The sequence below is a fragment of the Tinamus guttatus genome, unplaced genomic scaffold (assembly GCF_059628265.1).
Source record: "Tinamus guttatus ecotype Peru unplaced genomic scaffold, ASM5962826v1 Tinamus_guttatus_pri_ptg000314l, whole genome shotgun sequence".
Classification (NCBI taxonomy): Eukaryota; Metazoa; Chordata; class Aves; order Tinamiformes; family Tinamidae; genus Tinamus; species Tinamus guttatus.
This window is the reverse complement of record NW_028288848.1, coordinates 5,513,256-5,530,077: the sequence shown is the minus strand read 5'-3', so window position 1 is coordinate 5,530,077 and position 16,822 is coordinate 5,513,256. Positions and strand designations below refer to the sequence as shown.

The 16,822-nt window shown below is 53.1% G+C and overlaps 2 protein-coding genes across 2 annotated transcripts; both read right to left on the bottom strand.

Annotated features, from left to right (window-relative positions):
- Window positions 1-3,870: 3,870 nt before the first annotated feature.
- On the bottom strand, window positions 3,871-5,833 carry CALHM2 (calcium homeostasis modulator family member 2). The gene is made up of 2 exons (XM_010224959.2): window positions 5,020-5,833; window positions 3,871-4,582 (listed from the first exon to the last, which is right to left on the bottom strand). Exons 1-2 carry the CDS (start codon window positions 5,560-5,562, stop codon window positions 4,166-4,168), a joined length of 960 nt encoding a protein of 319 aa, XP_010223261.1. The 5' UTR covers window positions 5,563-5,833; the 3' UTR covers window positions 3,871-4,165.
- Window positions 5,834-9,908: 4,075 nt separating this feature from the next.
- On the bottom strand, window positions 9,909-11,522 carry CALHM1 (calcium homeostasis modulator 1). Its single transcript, XM_088528848.1, has 2 exons — window positions 10,974-11,522; window positions 9,909-10,364 (listed from the first exon to the last, which is right to left on the bottom strand). Exons 1-2 carry the CDS (start codon window positions 11,520-11,522, stop codon window positions 9,909-9,911), a joined length of 1,005 nt encoding a protein of 334 aa, XP_088384974.1.
- Between the last annotated feature and the right edge of the window lie 5,300 nt (window positions 11,523-16,822).

The following is a 16,822-nucleotide window of genomic DNA, read 5'->3' as shown; positions in this document are numbered from 1 at the left end:
TCCAGTGTTCACTTACCTTTATGGTGAAGTTTTTTCTTCATGTTTAAATGGAACTGTTTCAGTTTGTGGCCATTGCTTCTTGTCCTTTGACTGGACAACACTGAATAGAGACTGATTCTCTTGTTTTTACACTCTTGGATGTCCCTGAGCTTTCTCTTCTTCGGGCAAAACAGTCCTCCTTAAATATTAGATGCTGCAGTCCTTTAATCATCTGTCACCCTTTTCTGGACCTAGCCCAGTGTAGCCCAGTGTGTTCACCTGCCTTGTACTGGGAGTCTGGCACTGGAAGCAGCAATCCAGGTGTGGCCTCAGCTGTGTTGAGTTAGAGGAGGAATCACCTTCCTCAGCCTGCTGGCAATGCTCTTCCTAATGCAGCCCTGAAGGCCAGTAGCCTTTTTAGCCACAGGGCGTGTGCCTTGAAAGCCCAAAGCATCCAATTATCACAGATCCCATGATCTCTTATAACAAACTGTGAGTGATGGATGATAAAAATAGTGATTTTTTGGTTTTCAATTGCCTCTTTAGAGGTCAGTAAAGTCCATTTTTTTCCTTCTGTGCTGAAAAAACTATCTGATTCCAGTCTAACTTCTATTGGAAAAATAGCTAAGCATCTTGGACACTTATAGGCTTGCTTACTGGTATCAGTGCCTTATGATCCTTACTCTTCTAACTTTTTGGTGGGATGCAGAGGTGGTCATTGTTTTACAGATGAGGAACTGAAGGAGAGGGGAAAAGATGGGTGTGCAAACACTTGTGATTATCCAGTGAGGAATCTAGTTCGTGGGCACCTTGCTTCAAAATATCAAACTCAAAGTCCATGTGTAGGGACTCTGACCTCAAAACCAGCATGCCTACAGACCCAAGTGCTCTGGCTCTGGATACTCAGTGTTAGCAAGGCTGCGTGATTCAGCATTTAATTAATTCCTGTGTCCATTGAGATCCAGAAACAAGTCATCCTGCCTCTTGCCCCAAGGGAGAGCTGGGTACTGTACACGTCTGCAGTTTGCCTAATGCTCTCCTGTGGGAGGAGGTTGCTTGCAACACCCAGTAGCAGCTGCTGCTTTCTTTTAAATCATAGCTGGAGAGATTTTTCTTTTTTGAATTTGTTGCAGAATGGAATATGTAAGCATCGCAACAGAAACCAAAAATCCCTTTGAGGTATTATTTCTTTACAGCTACTGGGATTATAGTTTCTACAGTATTCAGCAGGGCAAATGAAAGAGCTGTGTGTAATTCTCTCTGCTGGAGGAGACTAATTTATACCCACCTTGCTGCTGGGTAATAAAGTGCTCTAATGAGCAGCTGTGTTGAGCTTGTGTTGAGGCTGTTTTTAGCCTTTCTAGGAGGAGCAGAGAGCCTGCAAGCTCATAGCATGTGTGATGTGGCACCATAGGAAGATAGGCAGCTAAATTTCCTCTCCTGATGCTCTAGTCTGCTTGTTTATGCTGGGGTAAAAAGCCCATGTGGCTTAACAAGGGCTTTTTTGCAGAGGTTAATCAAATCTAGACTAGTTTCTTCCTTTGCCTGCAGCCTTTCCCACACCTCTGTAGCCCTTGCACTGACTCCTTTCCTGTCTCAGTATTTATCCCTTGTGCTGCCTCATGGGGAAGGATGGAGCTCCTATGTGGGCAGGGGGATTTGGGAGCAGACAGTAGCTTGGCTGCACACCTTACCATCAGCTGCCCACCAAAACATGCCTCATGAACAAGGAGGAGGCGGGGAAATGGACAAGCAGGACAAGTCTCTGGCCCATCCCAGCAAAGGGAAAGCTGCTGGAGTTAATACAGAAGAGGAAAAATGAACCATGATGAGAGCAGGTTGCTGGAGAGAAAGAGTAAGTGACCCAGTGCTAAGGACAAGTTCTTAAAAACATTAGTCTGCCTCCTTAATTCTACTGGTGTCTGCACACAAGAGAGCCAAACAGCAAAGGCTGGGTAGTCCTCAAGGTTTATTCTCAAGATAAACAAATTTGTTTTATGAGCATTATGTGTCATGCCCCCTTTCCTTTAAAGGAGGGAAGAGGAGAGAAGGAACTGGTTATGGAAGTGGTTCAAAGGAACAACTAGGAATATCAAGGAGGGAGACAGGAGAAATAAAGGAAATAAGAGGCACGGGAATATCCTCCTGCTACTGTGCGTCAGCAGGTCACTTTGCATCTGCTGACTTGCACGTGGGGGTGGTGAGCATGTTCACACCTGAGGGCCAGTCAGAAAAATGCAAATCAACTCTTTCATCTCAAGTTAATGTAGTTTTGTTTAACCCTCACCTGGTCATTCCTCCAGACTAATCAGTGGTGTTTCTATGAGCCAGGCTTCTGCACAAATGCAAGGCAAATCTGTGAAGAAGCCTAACAGAGATCCAAGGATTTCTTTCCACTAAACAGTGTATAGTTTTCTTTACAGTGAGCACCTTCCACACCTTCCAGCTCTCCCTTTTTTTTTTTTTTTTTTTTTTTTTTATCCCCAAGGGGATATATTTGTAAACAGGTTTATAAATGCCTTTTTTTTGATATAGACATGTACCTTTTCATAAAATCTGCACCCCTTATTGAAAGGATGAGTAAAAAGCAGTGTTACTAACTTGTAATATTTGGTGCTGCTTTAAAACTTCAGGTCCTGAAGTCATCTGAATAAGATAGGATCTGAATGTTTAATAGAAGGAAACAGTAACTTCCCAGTCTTTGTGCTTATTAACATATGCCTTCTGTGCCCCCTCCCTGCCCCAGGGGGAAAACAGAAAGGCAATGAAAATGGATTCTCATTCAATAACTTATTTCAATTTTACTTGTGTTTAAGGCTTTTTTCAGTAAAAAAGCATAGTATAAAACTAAAGTCAACTTTATAAAGAAGCAGTACAAATAGGAAAACCAAATTCCATTGTTCTGCCAACTCTTAAAAGCATAGTGGTGGTGCAAGGTTGACCCGTAGGCGCAGGAGACTGGAGTGTTCCAGAAGAGCCTCGGAGCTGCAGCACAGGGAGGACAGTAATTTTACACCGATGCGGCCTCACTTGTCCCTAAAACAGTTTGCTGCAGGAGCCACTTAAGGCAATGGAAAGAGTTTAAGAAAGGTCAGTGGTGGAGGGCTAGAGAAAGCGCTGCTTCCACCCCATTCCACTCCTGCTGATCCTTGTCACTGTGGGGTGGTTGCAGTCTCTGTGTAATAGAGGTGTGTGTGTGTTATGTGGTCTTTTGGCTAGCAAGTTTCTGATCTTGTTCCTGAGAAGAAAAGATGCTTCATTCTTGTGGCCAACTAACCATGCTTATATGGTATAGTTATATGAATATAACTGAATCTGGTTGAGACCTTGCTGCAACTTGTCAACAGTTGGATGAGAAACTCAGTGAGCTACAGGCTGTGGTGTGGTTCACACCAAGGACTGAGCCTCCAGGTAGCTCAGCTAGGAGTGTTCTGCTGATGGTGCTGTCTTCCAGGTTTGTAAACTCATAGTTGTGACCGTTTGGACTCATTTAAAAACCCAGGGCACTTCCAGCAAGAACAAAGGGAGTTTGGTGTCCTACCCAGATTCCAATTTGGTAATTAGGGAGCGTCTCTCTAAATACCGGGAATTTCAGTGGTTCCTCCTGCCTTAGTCTTTCAGCTATTTGGTGTGCTGGTGTGCAATTGCATCCCAGTTGCCACAGGAATTTATCCACTGCCCTGTGTCCTCCCTCTCTCCCTGTGCTGTACAGTCTGTACAGTGCTCTAGGACCTGTTTCCAGCAGGCACTGCAAAGCCATGTAGCAAGATACTGGAGTCAGTCAAACAGGCAGCTGGAGGTGAGTTGGTGCTAACTCTGCTTTGGAGGAGACGAGTGGGACTTGCAGCAGTCACAGTTAAAAATGAACCCTGCCCATCTCTGACTCCCCCGAGGCTTCTGCTGATGCAGTAGGCAGCAGGGCGCAGTGGCTGCCTGGAGGTGAGGTGCATGTCTGCTCCTGGCTCCAGTCATCTCCCTGAGAGAAGCAGCAAGATGGCCCTCCCTGAGGGAGAGGCTCCCCAGCTTAGTGAGCTGCTTATCAGCCTCTACCTTGAGGCACTTGATCCCTTTTTTACCTGCAGAGAGAAATAATCCTGCTGGGAAGAAGAGTGAAACAGTCAGCCACATGCCAATACTGATGGGCCAATCAGATGGTCTAGGGAAATGGTCCCAGCCCCTGCCTGTCTTAGGAGGCCAAAAAGAGCATTTCGTGAGCTTCAGGGCTTGGCCCATTGCCTTCCACACCTTTGGCCCATTTGTGGAGCCGGCTGTAGAGAGGGAAGCCCTTGTCCTCCCTGTAGATGTAGACTCCAGTGATGGCGTTCCACTGGGGGCTTGGCTGGGCACTCTCCACGGGGAACTCCTGCACCATCTCCTTCTCCTCCTTGTCCAGTGCCACGAAGCCGAAGAATTGCTTCACGTTCGTGGCCGCCAGCACCCTAGAGTGGACCTCGGCCGTGCGACGGAAGAGCTTGTCCTCGTTGGCGCGGTACTGGTCCCAGTAGGCTTCCTGGCGGTAGCTCAGTGGGGAGCAGCAGTGCTTCAGGCACTTGGTGAGGAAAATCAGGACCGCGACTATCCCAATGAGCAGCCAGCCGAAGAGCTGAGAAAGAAGGGCTGTGTTACAACACGATGATATGGCCTTCCCTTTGCCCACACCTTCCCATCTTGGGGACCCCATGGGCTTTATGTCTGCCAGTGGTGGGAATTAATAGCTTTGTTGGAGGGAGGAGTGTGATCGGGCACTGGGGCTGCCCAGGAATAGCAAGACTGTGGGGTGAACCCTAGGCATCCTTCCCCATCCATCCCCCCTGCTGGGGGGCACATTGATTAAGGTTGAAAGGGACCTTTGGATATCATCTGGTCATGGAAGGCCACATGTTTTGGGCAGCAAGAGCCTCCTATGTGCTATTGGTTTCTGTTCTTTCACCCCTGGCTGCAAATCCACTCCCTTGAGCCCAGAAGGGGGACTTCAGTGGCCACCAACAAGCCTCTGCTGGTGATCAGCCCTGCCTACAGCCTTTGCCCTGGTGTACCTACCTGGGACTCGTATTTCAGCCTCCTGGTCACTTCGTCCCTAAACTTGGTCAGGTTTGCTGGGACGTCTCTACAGGGGAACCTGGCCAGCGCCTCGGCCCCATACTCGGCTGGAAACTTATCCAGGCTGGCGGGCTGGACGAACTCGCTGAGGGCGCAGATATAGGCCTCCCCGCGGAGCAGCGAGAAGACCGACCAGGTGACAGGTGCCACAGCAGCTCGGCCCATGATGGAGCCAAAGAGGAGGAATGTGGCCGCAGCAGAGAAGTTTTTGGTGCCCCGCTTGTGGCACTCGGCCACCAGGTTCCAGGTATGGTTGTTCCAGACGACGCCAATGAGGAAGAGCGCTAGGGCTGGGACACCGATGGCGGCCAGGCCGTAGATGTAATTGCGAGCTGGGGAGCAGGGGCAGTGGAAGGCCATAACTGAGAAAAGCTCTTCACTGCCCACGGTGCCCAGAGCCACCAGGCCATTAAAAATCATCACATCTTTGCTCTTGAAGAACAGGGAGAGGAAGCGGAAGTTTTCAGCAATGAAAGCAGCCATCTCGTCCCTGCACCAGGGACAAGAAGAGGTGCGTGGTGTGGTCAGGGGCTGTGCTGGCCCACCTTGTAGCACCTAGGGTAACACTGCCGGGGATGAAATGCCCTCGGGTCTGCTAATGTCCATGGAGCTGCTTTTGGAGTGCACCACCTCTTCTGCCACCTCCTACTGCCTTGCGTACCAGGTGCCCCCTTGGAGGACGGACTGCCAATGCCTGGAATATTTAAAAAGAGACCAAAGAGGGATCAGGCCTAAGTGACAAGGAAAAGCTCCATGTTTTCAGTTTCCCACTGACCTCTGCAGAGAAGTATCTGCACCAAAACCTGCTTATAGGACAGTTGAAGTTGTTTTTGTCCCTGTTATTCACATGCTCCTCTTTCCTCCCCTGACTTTAAGTCACCTGCTACATAGGCAATTAGCATGAGCATTGCCATCTTCCAAGTGTGCAACAAAGAAGGATGCAGTGTTATGGAGCAACTGGACCAGAACATTTGGGTTTGAGATGTGTCCCCAACTCTGCTGTTGATTCGCTCTCTGCTCTTAACACTTGCTCACTTGTGACCAGCTGGAGGGAGGCAAAGCCTACAGCACCCACTTTAAGACCTGATGGATTAATATTTAACAGGCACAGGTATGTTACTGTGGGACCACAAGCAAGAGGTGGATCTGCTGTTTAGCTTGAGTTTGCCCAGAAGGTTTGAGTGCAGGAACGTTTCCCAGATGGTGTGACGCGGTTTGTGTGTCCAAGCACCTACTCACGGTACGAGGCTAGTGTAGCTTGGCCACATCCCCAGAGCATCGAGTCATGAGAAACTGAGGTCCGGCTGGCTGAGGGGGTCACCCTAGCCAGGGGATGGGGCAGAGTGGACCATGTGTGTCTTCCCTGTCTTGCAGCCTGCCACCATGGGTCACCAGGGAGCCTGGGCTGCTGCAGCCTCCCATCCCTATTGACAGCCTATACCCAAGATGCAGCAGAAGGCAAGATGGTGATCACAGAGCTGTTGATGATATCAACAAGAGAAGTTATTTACTGGAACAAATGAAACTGTTATGATACGAACACTAAAAATGATGATTTTGTCAGAAGAGCTGGGCCAGCAATTACAAAAGAGTTGTTTCTACGTGTGGGTGAGATAGGGGCATCTTTTTCTCTCCTTCATTTGACTGACGTAGCTGAACTTGACAGCCTAGCCCAGCCTCTTCTGCCCTGGCTGTATTTGAGACCTGCAATAATCCGTGCATTGCTGTGTGACCAGGCAGCTGCCTTGGGACAGCGCTGGATATGTGGAGACACCCTCACCTGGCAGGGTTGACATGGCTTGCAAGCTGTACTTAAATGATCCCTGCCTTTTGCATTGCCTCAGTGCTGCAGCACAGGGGCGTTTTTGCCTCAGGAAGCCCCACACTCCTTGCAGGTTCTGGGAACCCTCACTCATGTGATGAAACCCACTGGCCTCAGGGGAGCTGCCGTTTCCTTGGCAGGGGATGGGCACCTGACTAACTGTCTCTGGCAGCTTTCTCAGGACTGGCAGCGTTGGCGGCACATCTATTGCAGGGTTTAAGATGATACTGATGTGTCTCCATCCCTTCTGCTGCCTCGTGCCAACAGGGAGGAGGGCTGAGTGGCTGGGCCAGACCATTGCCAAAACCCCTGGCATTCTCCGTCCAACCACAGCCAAAGCCATCCTCTCTCAAGCTGCCTCTATCTTTCCCCCGGCATGCAGCAAAGGAAGGTTTTTTCCATGCCAATTGTGGCGCCAGGGAAAAGCTGGTGGGCCTATCTGTGTTCATGCTAACAAGACAAGGGCATTCCAGTGCTTATTATGGCGCCTTAAAAGGCCTGCTGTTGCCTTGCCATGGGGTAAGCAGCTCTTAGGAAAGGGGCCTGGCCTTCTTGCTGTAAGTAGCTGTTGGGGTTTGGTTCTTCTTCTGCCCCTGTTTTACGTTGCTGCTCTATGGGAGAGCCAGGGGCAGAGACTGTTCCTGCATTTCCACCTTGTGGTCCTTGCTGGGAGTGAGTCACAAGCCTAAGTTTAAATGCAAGCAAGCAGGGCCCATATTGTCTCCCTGCATCTTCCCGGTTTTCCATATGCAAAAACTCACTCAGCAAAGGAGACAGACCAGCCTCAAACTGGAGCTGCCTGACGGCGAGTCAGGCCCAGAGCCCAAGCTGCCGCCGCTCGCAACAGACGCTAAAAACTGCAACCTTGCTCCAGCGCCTGCGGTTCAAAACCCTGTTATTAGGGGGAGCCATGAAAGTTACTGATAAAATGCAGCCCTGCAACCTTCCTCCCAGAGCCTGGCCACAGATAAAGCAAAAATCAGAGAGGGCCATTTTGGGGAGTTTTCCTCCATTTATGTGGCCAGTTCAGGGAGAAGGGAAGAGGCGGGGAAACACTGTTTGTGACAGTTAACGTTTTAGCAGCCAGTGTAAAACCTAAAAGCATGGAAAAATGAAGCCACTCACCTGAAAAGTTGCTCTAAACCAATTTTGGAGCCTTCTCTGCATTTTGTGTGGTTTCCGACAGAGGTTTCGGGAGCGGCGGGCCCAGGGGCAGGGATCCTGCAGAGCCCCAGCTCATGGGCGACGTCGAAAGCCGATGAAAGCAGCGGCAGAGCTGGGCAGCTTCCTCCTTTGGGCTTGTAAAGCTGGCAACTTTTGCTGAGGGAGGAGATTGCCCTGGGCCTTGCTGGGGTAGAGCGGGAAGCAGCACCCCGCTTCTGCTGGGTGTGCGGCTGCACTTTTAACACACCGAAAAATGAAAAGGGGGGGAAAAAACAAAAGGAACTGAGAGCCAGTGGAAAAATCGCAGAAGTTCCTCAAATTTGCCTTGCGCCGGTGCAGAGGCAGGCGGAGGGAATCAGTGCGGCCTTGCCGATGCAGCTCTCGTCGTGCTGGGCTGCAACGCCCAGGCAGGAGGCAGCGCTGGAGAACCCGCCATCCCGCTCCTGTGCGAGAGCCGGCGCCCCGCAGGGAGAGACGGGGGCCTGGGGGACCGCTGGAGTCAGTAGGAACGAGTTTCACGGGGTTTCCCTGCGCCCGGCTGGAGCAGTGGGGCGGCAGAGCCCCGCTGGGGTGCAGTGAGGATTTTGGCAAAAGAAGCGCGTTCCTGTCTGATGCGGCTTTTCCGTTTCCCCTGCAGACGGATGTGGCGGCAGCGGGGGCCTCCCTCTCTGGCTGCGTCTCTCCTCGTCCCGTGGCTCCTGTGGGCTCGCAGTGCTTGCTCTGCTGGCTGCTGGGGCGGGAGGCTCGTCCTCCTTCCCCAGCGCCTTGCACGGCCCAGGGGTGCAACTGAGCCCTCCCTGGAGGGTGTCTGCATATGGGCGTATGAACATTCATTCTGCCCCGGGCCAAAATCGAGCTAAGCCTGACGTCTGCAGCTCCTTTGCGTCAGAGGAATGGGTCAGGGGCTCTGCCCAACCTCCCCGCCTCTGCTGAAATTGCTGCGTCGGGGTAAAGCTCTGATGCTGAAAATATAAATTAAAAGGTGCAAAAGCACCAAAGCCAGCACTTTGGTATCTGGACAGGTTTGTCCTGGGGCCGCGAGCCCCGCGTGCTAGCAGTCACCGCGGTGGGGCGAGAGCGCGCCTTCCTCGGTGAGCCACTGCTGAGCCCAAAATAATAGCAGTGGAAACCGCCTTTATCTTTGAATCTCCTTTGCTTTGTAAATCAAGTTTTGCACCTATTAATTTCGAGACAGGTGCCTTAATTAAAGTTTAGGGCGTGAAGGTTAATGCTACGTGTGTGTCACACTGCTTTCTCCCGGCAGCTGGCCGCGTTCACCCTGTGCTGGCGGTGAGCTCGCGCGGTCTCGCTGTGGCTTCGGCCCTCCCACGGTGTTGGTACAGCTGCACCCTGGTAATTCAGGCCCGTGTGGATGACAGTCGCCTCAGTCCTCGCGAGCTGGTCCAGCTAGGGGACGGGACGGGATGCACAGAAGGGCAGACCTGCAAAGTGCCCGTCGCTGCTTCCGCTGTGTTGGGAATGGACACCCAGCGGTGTTACATAAACAGCTCTTCCGAACCCATGTGCCTGAGCACAGCTTGAATGGCAAGCCTGAATAATTTATCTAGCTCCTTAGCTCCTTAAAATAAAATTAAAAAATAGGATGGTTTTGCAAGACAGGCCACATGCCGGGGAGGTAGCCTGGCCGAATGAGGCATCCCGCACAGATGCAGAGCTGCACCGTGTCCCGACCCTGCCTTCCGCTGGGCCCCCCCGTGCACCTTGCTGCAGGGGCCAGGCTGATTTAAAGCTCCTTATGGCCTGGAAAATGAGGGGGGGGATATTGCATGGAGAGGGTGTTGGGGAGACAGGGCACGTTGGGGGATGAGCCTTTGGGTGGCCATCACACGTGGCTGCAGTAGGCGACCGTTTCCCTCCGGGAAGTCCCAGCTCCTGCCCCGGTCCCAGCTGGGCCGTCGGTGCCGGTCTCGGTGTGCGCGCACAGGCGCAGTGGCGGCTTGTGCTCGTGCCAGCTCTGCAGCGCGGCGTCCACAGCACCACGGTCGGTGATGCCCAAGAGCTTCTCAGCCGCCTCAGCGGTGCCGTCAGAGGCTGCGGGCAGCGGGCAGGCGCCAGCCGCCAGCTCCTGGCTCACACCAGCGAAGAACTGGCGGATGCAGAGGCGGGCGAAGGTGCGCGCGTGCTCGCGGCACGTCTCGTCGAAGAGCCGCCGCTCCATGTCGCTGTAGTGCGACCAGTACTTGCTCTTGAGGAAGGCCGCCTGCGTGAAGCAGGGCCGCAGCGCTCTGACCAGGAAGGCCAGCAGGGTCACCAGCAGCACGAAGCACCAGCCCAGCGCCTGCGGGGCGAGGGGGAACATCACGGGTGGCAGGGGCTGCAATGGTGCCTGCAGGGCCTACGGCTCCCCATGGGACCCATGGCTCCCTGTGGGGCCACTTCACGTGGCCAAGGCCAAGGGAGCCCTTCCCGGCAGCGTGGCGCTCACGTCCCCTCCTGTCTGCACAGGGAAGCCCGATGAGGACCCTTGGGGAAGCCAGCATGCCTCCATTTCTCCCCTTAAATAATTCCTAATGTAAGGCGGAGGAGGCAGATTGAATTGCTGCATCTCCCATCTCCATGTTAAGATATTAATATCTAGACCATGTATTTAAGTAGTAACATATGTGAGTGACTGCACTGGGTCAAACCATCCCATCACCAGCGGTGGCCAAGAGCACAGGCATGGGAATGACTAAGCCCAAGCCAAGCAGCTGCTGGGATTCATAAGCAAGTGCTGTTTGTCTCCGTGCAAGGGACAGGCAGTGGAGATGGTAGGGATGAAAGCAGCTCATCCCTCGTGCATTTTGTAGTAAGTGGCCGGAGCAACCACCAGTGACCCACGGTTACCAGGTGGGATGACAAAGTGCCGGCTGTGGCAACACCCCCATAGCCCCCACTCTCCTCTCACCTGCGAGATGCAGCGCAGGTACCTGACGGCCACCTCGCCGGCGATGAGCTCCTGCCCCTCGTAGAGCTCGCGGCAGGGGATCCGGGCCAGGATGCGCCGCAGCTCCCTGTCCGAGAGGCCGTGGCGGCTGCCGTTGCCCAGCACCTCCAGGGGCAGCGCGGTGCAGAAGGCGCAGAGCACGCACTTGCCGTCCAGCAGCGTCACCGAGACCCAGACCGCCGGGGCCACCAGCGCCCGCTGTGCCATGGAGCAGAACATGTAGCGCAGCATGGCCGGGTCCTTGCCCCTGCGGCCCCGCGGGCGCGACCACTCCTCCGCCAGCACGGACACGTTGTTGTTCATGACGAAGCCCAGCAGGAAGAGGATGAGGGGCGGCACCAGCAGGACGCCCAGCCCGTAGGCCAGGTTGTAGTGCGGCAGGCAGGGGCAGTTGAAGTCGAAGGCCGAGTACATCTGCGCGCTGGCCAGGGCCATGATCCCGCAGACGCCGTTCATGAACGACTCCTGGTTGGACTGGAGGAACTGGAAGATCATCCGGAATTTGTCCATCTTCACCTCGGCCCCCTATGTCCACCCGGGGCTCTTGCTGGGAGCGGTACCAGGACCTCGGTCTACTTCCCTTGCTCTGCCAAGACGGGCAAGTCCCTCTGCAGCAGACGGCGTCGCTCGCGCGCTCTCACACCCCAGTGGTTAAGGAAGGGCACTTGGCCATTTCTTTCTCTGCTCATTTCACTGCTTGCCTAAGGTTTGGGATTTGCTTCTCCCCCCACTCTCCAGCACCCATAGGGGCCCATTCGTTCCCACTCCACCAAACCCACCATTGCTCTTAGCTGCGTCCCCACCTCTGCAGGTTCCCGGCCATCTGCCCCGCTGGAGGTGCCGCCGTGCCGGTGCTCCCGGCGGAGTGCCAGGTACCGCCGCAGCAAATGCGGCCAACGGGCAGCGGTGCTGGAGGCTCCTCCCCGGGGGGCAGGACGACCTCCAGCACCGCTGCCGGGGACAGCGGGGCCAGAGCCTCCCCTGTCCCCAGGACTGGCTGCTCCGAGCGCCACGAGGGCCTCCCAGCCCCTTCTTCTGCTGCCGATTTTTTTTTCCCCTGGCATTTTGTTTTCAGCACAGGAAAGGGAAGGAGGAAGGAGAAAAACTGTTCCCAGTGCCCCAGGATATATGTATTTATGCAGCCAAGGTCTCTTATGGTCTCCCTGCCGTCTGGCCAAGATGCACATCTCAGCCGGGCTTGCATCACAGCACTCTCATAGTGCCTTTTCACAGGACTTGCTAAAGTACCTTTTCACCCCTGCCTTGCACAGCCTTGCAGCAGCCCCAGGCACACACGGTGCTTTTGCTGGTTCTGGGCTGGAGAAAAGTGGGTGGAGAAAGGAAAGAGGAACGGAGGATGCCCAGTGTTCTGGGCTCCAACCCCAGCGTGCCTCTGCCCGCAGGTGGATCCTCCCAAAAGCATTTGCTCCCTGGGCAGCTCTGCTGGCTCAGAGGATGCTCCCTGACCTGCAGAGCTGTGAAATTTGTTTTAAATTTTTTTTTTCTTCTAAAAACCTCTGAGTTCCAGTGGGGAAGGGCAGAGCAAGGACCAGTGAGCCAGCAATGTATATCCATCAAACAGGACTGTCTTGACCTGGGATTTGGCCATATTCCTTGGCCTGCAGTTTGGGTGCCCGAGGGCACATATCCAATGCAGAGTGTGGCACGGGGACCCTGAGCTAGCTGGGCTCCAGGTTGGCAGGTCCCTATTGGCACAGATTCACTGGCAGTCCAGCTGTGCCCCGTTAGCAGGGCTTGTTATTCAGTATGCCAGGCAGCACAGGTCCAGCAGACCTGAACACCTGCCCTGCTCTCCCTGCCCTTGGTGGAGCAGGAGCCACGCGGTCAGAGCCAGCTCCAGTCGCCAGGGAACACGTCCTGTGTCCCCTTGGTGTCGGTGCTGGGGTGCAAAGCTTCCCTCCACTTCCATCCCTCTTCCCTTTCGCTCAGGCATGGCTCAGTTTGCCTCGTCACTGCCAGCTTTTCAGACCCGGGGGCTTTCGGGTGCAGAGCAAATGCAGAGATCTCATGTGCACTTGCTAGCACAGAGCCAACTAGGCAGATCCCTCCCAAGCTGCCCAGAAATGAGATGAAAACATTAATGATAGTTGTGCTTGGGCCAAAATTAGCTCCCATAGCACAAAGCCAAGAGACATAGATTTGTTGCTGTGGTGGTTGTCCTGCATCTATTCCCAGGTCATGAAGCCGCTTCAAAGCACTAGGTTGCTCCCTCTAAATGGGGGAACATTTGGGCTACAAGTGGTGGTAAAAAGGCACTGTGTCAGCACAGACTTTTGGTGTGAATCCCAGCAAGACGCTCAGTCGCTCTGGCCCAGGCACCCCGTGTTGCTGACGTGGCATCGAGATCCCCCTGGGTGCCAGGGGAAGCAGGAGGCACCTTGATGTGCAAACCCTGAGCGCGTGGCAGCAGGAAGAAGATACCGGTTTTCCCCGAGGTTTTGCGGCAGGCCCGTAGCAGAGGCAGGAAGGAAGCCAGGCCTTTTGCCCACCGGTCAAACCCCTGCTGACCCTGGGGCTCTGCGGATACTGCAATGTCCTTGCCAAGGTGCCCATTCTGTGGGGCTTCTCAGTGACCACTGGTTCTAAAGCACATTGGTATTACCTGAGTAGACTTAGTGCTGCCTGCTGTGGAGAGGTTAATTGCACGGTCTCATCAAACAGGAGGAGATTTGGCTGCATAAATATAAATGAGGCTTACTGTATTGCCGGCTAAGACCTCAAACTGGCTTCCCTGTTCACCTCACGAATGACTTTTTGAAGGGCAGTTCACATCAAAGCTTGAATGAATCAAACCCTGAAAAACAGCAAGCTTTTTTTTTGATCTCCGGGAAAACTCTGCCTTTCATTAAATACAAGTTTGGAGCCTGTGCAGTGTGCAGCACTGGCAGCTCTCATTGAAGTCAGCAATAAGTCAGTGGGATTCCTCAGTGCACATCAAAGCCCTGGTCTTCCCCGGCCGCTTTGTTGGCAAGGGCCTTGTCATGGTGATCCTGTCCACAGAAAGCCACGTGCAAGTGGTTTGCAAGGGAAGGCAGAGGCAGCGCTCCCTCAAAGCAGGGTCAGCTGGAGCAAGTTGCCCAGGATCCTTCTTGCTGTGAGAGACCTGGCACAGCCTTCCCAGCACCACATGGAGGAGGAAAACAACTTCCCTGGAGCTGCTGGCCACAGTGTCACTCTGCGGGCGTGTGGACAGAAAGGCTGGTGTCCAAGGGGATCAGGACATGGACTCTAGGAGGCTGGGCCAGGCAACCTCCCAAGGTCCCTTCAGAGTTCCCTGATAATCCTAAAGAGAGACAAAGCACCAAGCTCCTCTTTTCCTTTTGCATATTGTATTTTGTGGCCACCCTGGAATGACTTAAAACCTGAGAGCATGAAAAGCAGTATGCAAAGAGAGCTGTGGACTTCTGCTCTGAGCCGAGTTAGGAAAATAACTGATTTGACTAGTGCAGAGTGGTGAGACTGAGCAGAGTGTCAGCCTCGGATTTGCAGTGTAGCATCTGCTAAAAGCGAACCAGGACAGCCCCCTGCTCCCTGCGGCACGTTCATCCCTGCACGCTGCGAGGAGGCTCGAGGCGCTCGCGAGGCAGCACACACTGCTCCTGGCGTAGCACAGATTTCTGCTCCTTTTCCTAAGGAGCACATGGAATGTGTTGGAACGTAATTACCAGGGAGATCTTTTATCTTTGCTTAAATTTGATTGAAACCAGCCGATGAGTTGAACATGATTAGGCAAGGACAGACAGTCCACGCAAAGTCACCTTCCCATTTTTTTTTTTCAGAAAAAGCAGGCCAGGAAATCTTGGATCCTGTTTTGAGGTGAAATTCAAAGTACAATGCCTATTTCAAAAGAAAGCAAAGAAATTGTCCCCCTGGGCTAAAGCAAGTATGAACACTGCTATATTTTCCCCAACCAGCTTGGCTAGAACTGGTACCAGGAGCACGAGCCATCAAGCATAGTCCTCTGAACACAACTTGGTGCAACTCTAAAGTGGTCCAGGAAAAAATGAGCCTGCAACAAACCGATGGGAGAGAGTAAACGCAGAAAAGTGTGTTTTGGGGGCCTGGAAGAGGCAGTAAGAAAAGGGAATGAGGCTGATTTTGTGATATGATTCTGTGCTCCCTCTGAGCACATCCTGGGGAGCTCCGGGGTTCAGCCAGGGTGCTGAAGTCAGGTGGTTTTGCTATAGAAACAAGAAAAGCTCCTGACGGGGTGAAGCAAGGAGGAATGGAGCAGGGCCAGGCAGGAGCAACCGTGTTGTGCCATGTTTGGCTTCTCCGTGGGGACCTTGGCCTCGGCCCCCATGAAGCCCCTGTTTGGGTACTCGGTGAGTGCTGCAAAGCGGGATGGCTGCGGAAGGGAGAGCGCTGCCCCGAGCGTGCCGTGCTTAAAGCCCTGGGTGTGGGCCGGAGAAGCAGCCAGCATTTTCATTAATTTACTTCTTTTCGACATTGATTCCTATCCTTCCTCTGCAGAGCAAAAACTCGGACATGTGCAACAAGTGTCCTCCCCACCAAGCCCTGCTCCTGCAGGGATTTCCTCCTGGCGGCCTGGCTGCCCTCATCCAGCTCTGCATAGCTAGGGAACTTTCTTCTTTCCTATCCATACACCCTTCTCAAGCCCCTCGCTCCTAGGGTCCAGACAAGTGTCCATGGGAGCCTCAGCCTGGAAAGGTACAGTAGTCGGCACTGGATTACTTGGGGTAATAAAGTTTAGTAGTTTAATATAGCTAAGAAGCAAAGCTCAGCAGAAAAATCAGTCAAACTGCCAGGGGACCAAACACTAAATATCTGCAGCAGGGGCTGGAAAAAGGTAAGAAAGAAAATAATTAATGTTACAAGCTCAGAGATAGAGTTTTATTTAAACAATGTTGGAACTAAGGATGGAAGCGCACAACTAAGTGATGCTAGTACTATCCTCCAGATAGAGGGTTTGGAGCTAAAATCTTGCAAGGTGTTGTTTAAAATCTGCCTTCAGACTTCTCCTGCAGAATCCATATCTGCTGTCCTTTCCATGGCCAAATGCCTACACTTACAGCAGCCAGCTGGGCCAGAGCACAGCCCCGTGGCTGTGGGCGTGCTAAGAAAAGCCTCTGTCACCCACTGCAAACCCAACCCAGCCCGGGGACACCTGTTGCTGATCTGAGATTACCTGCAATTAATTTATGTGCCTCCATAAATTCCAGTAGGTTGCCATATTTTGTTTTGTAAATGCATAGACACATTGATGGGTTCTTAGAGGGGGGCTGAATAGTTTGGCAGCTGGGCTGGGGGCAGCCAGAGCTCTCAGCAGATGGGAAGATGTAGGAGGCGGGTTTGCCTTCTTGAGTAACCACGTTGGCGTGGTGCCAAAAGAGTTGCCAATTAAATGCTGTCAGTGTCTGCAACGCTAACTGCCCTAATCAGATTGCACTGAAGCGGGGCTGGAGCTGCTCACGCCTCCCCTGAGCTGCCGTTTCAGTGTGTTTGCACATAGCCAGGTGTTGCTGCCTTGGTTAAATTCCTCCCGGAGCCAGGAGGGTTTTTATGAGAGCTGTCAACTCTTTATTACAACAGAGGAGCTAGGAGGAACCTGCAGATGAGAAATGTCCTTAATGCAGCGGAGTCCCTTGGACTGTAAGGGCTCGCTAGTTCAGCTTGCAGATCTTGCTGGCAAGGCTAGAGCAGCTCACGCCCTCAGGCAGCCCTTGCCAGCGGAAGATTTGAAGGAAGATGTGAGGACCACTGTCACCTACCCACTGGTCATTGCTTTCTACAGAGACACAACAGTGCCCCTTGGGCATGGGGCTCCC

Bases quoted from the DNA above. Each gene is read 5' to 3' on its own strand.
- CALHM2 (XM_010224959.2), bottom strand. From the start codon at position 5,562: ATGGCTGCTTTCATTGCTGAAAACTTCCGCTTCCTCTCCCTGTTCTTC. The intron at 4,583-5,019 runs GTAGGTACACCA...CTTCTTTCTCAG, and splicing joins GGCTGAAATACGAGTCCCAG to CTCTTCGGCTGGCTGCTCAT.
- CALHM1 (XM_088528848.1), bottom strand. From the start codon at position 11,522: ATGGACAAATTCCGGATGATCTTCCAGTTCCTCCAGTCCAACCAGGAG. The intron at 10,365-10,973 runs GTGAGAGGAGAG...CTCGCCCCGCAG, and splicing joins ACCTGCGCTGCATCTCGCAG to GCGCTGGGCTGGTGCTTCGT.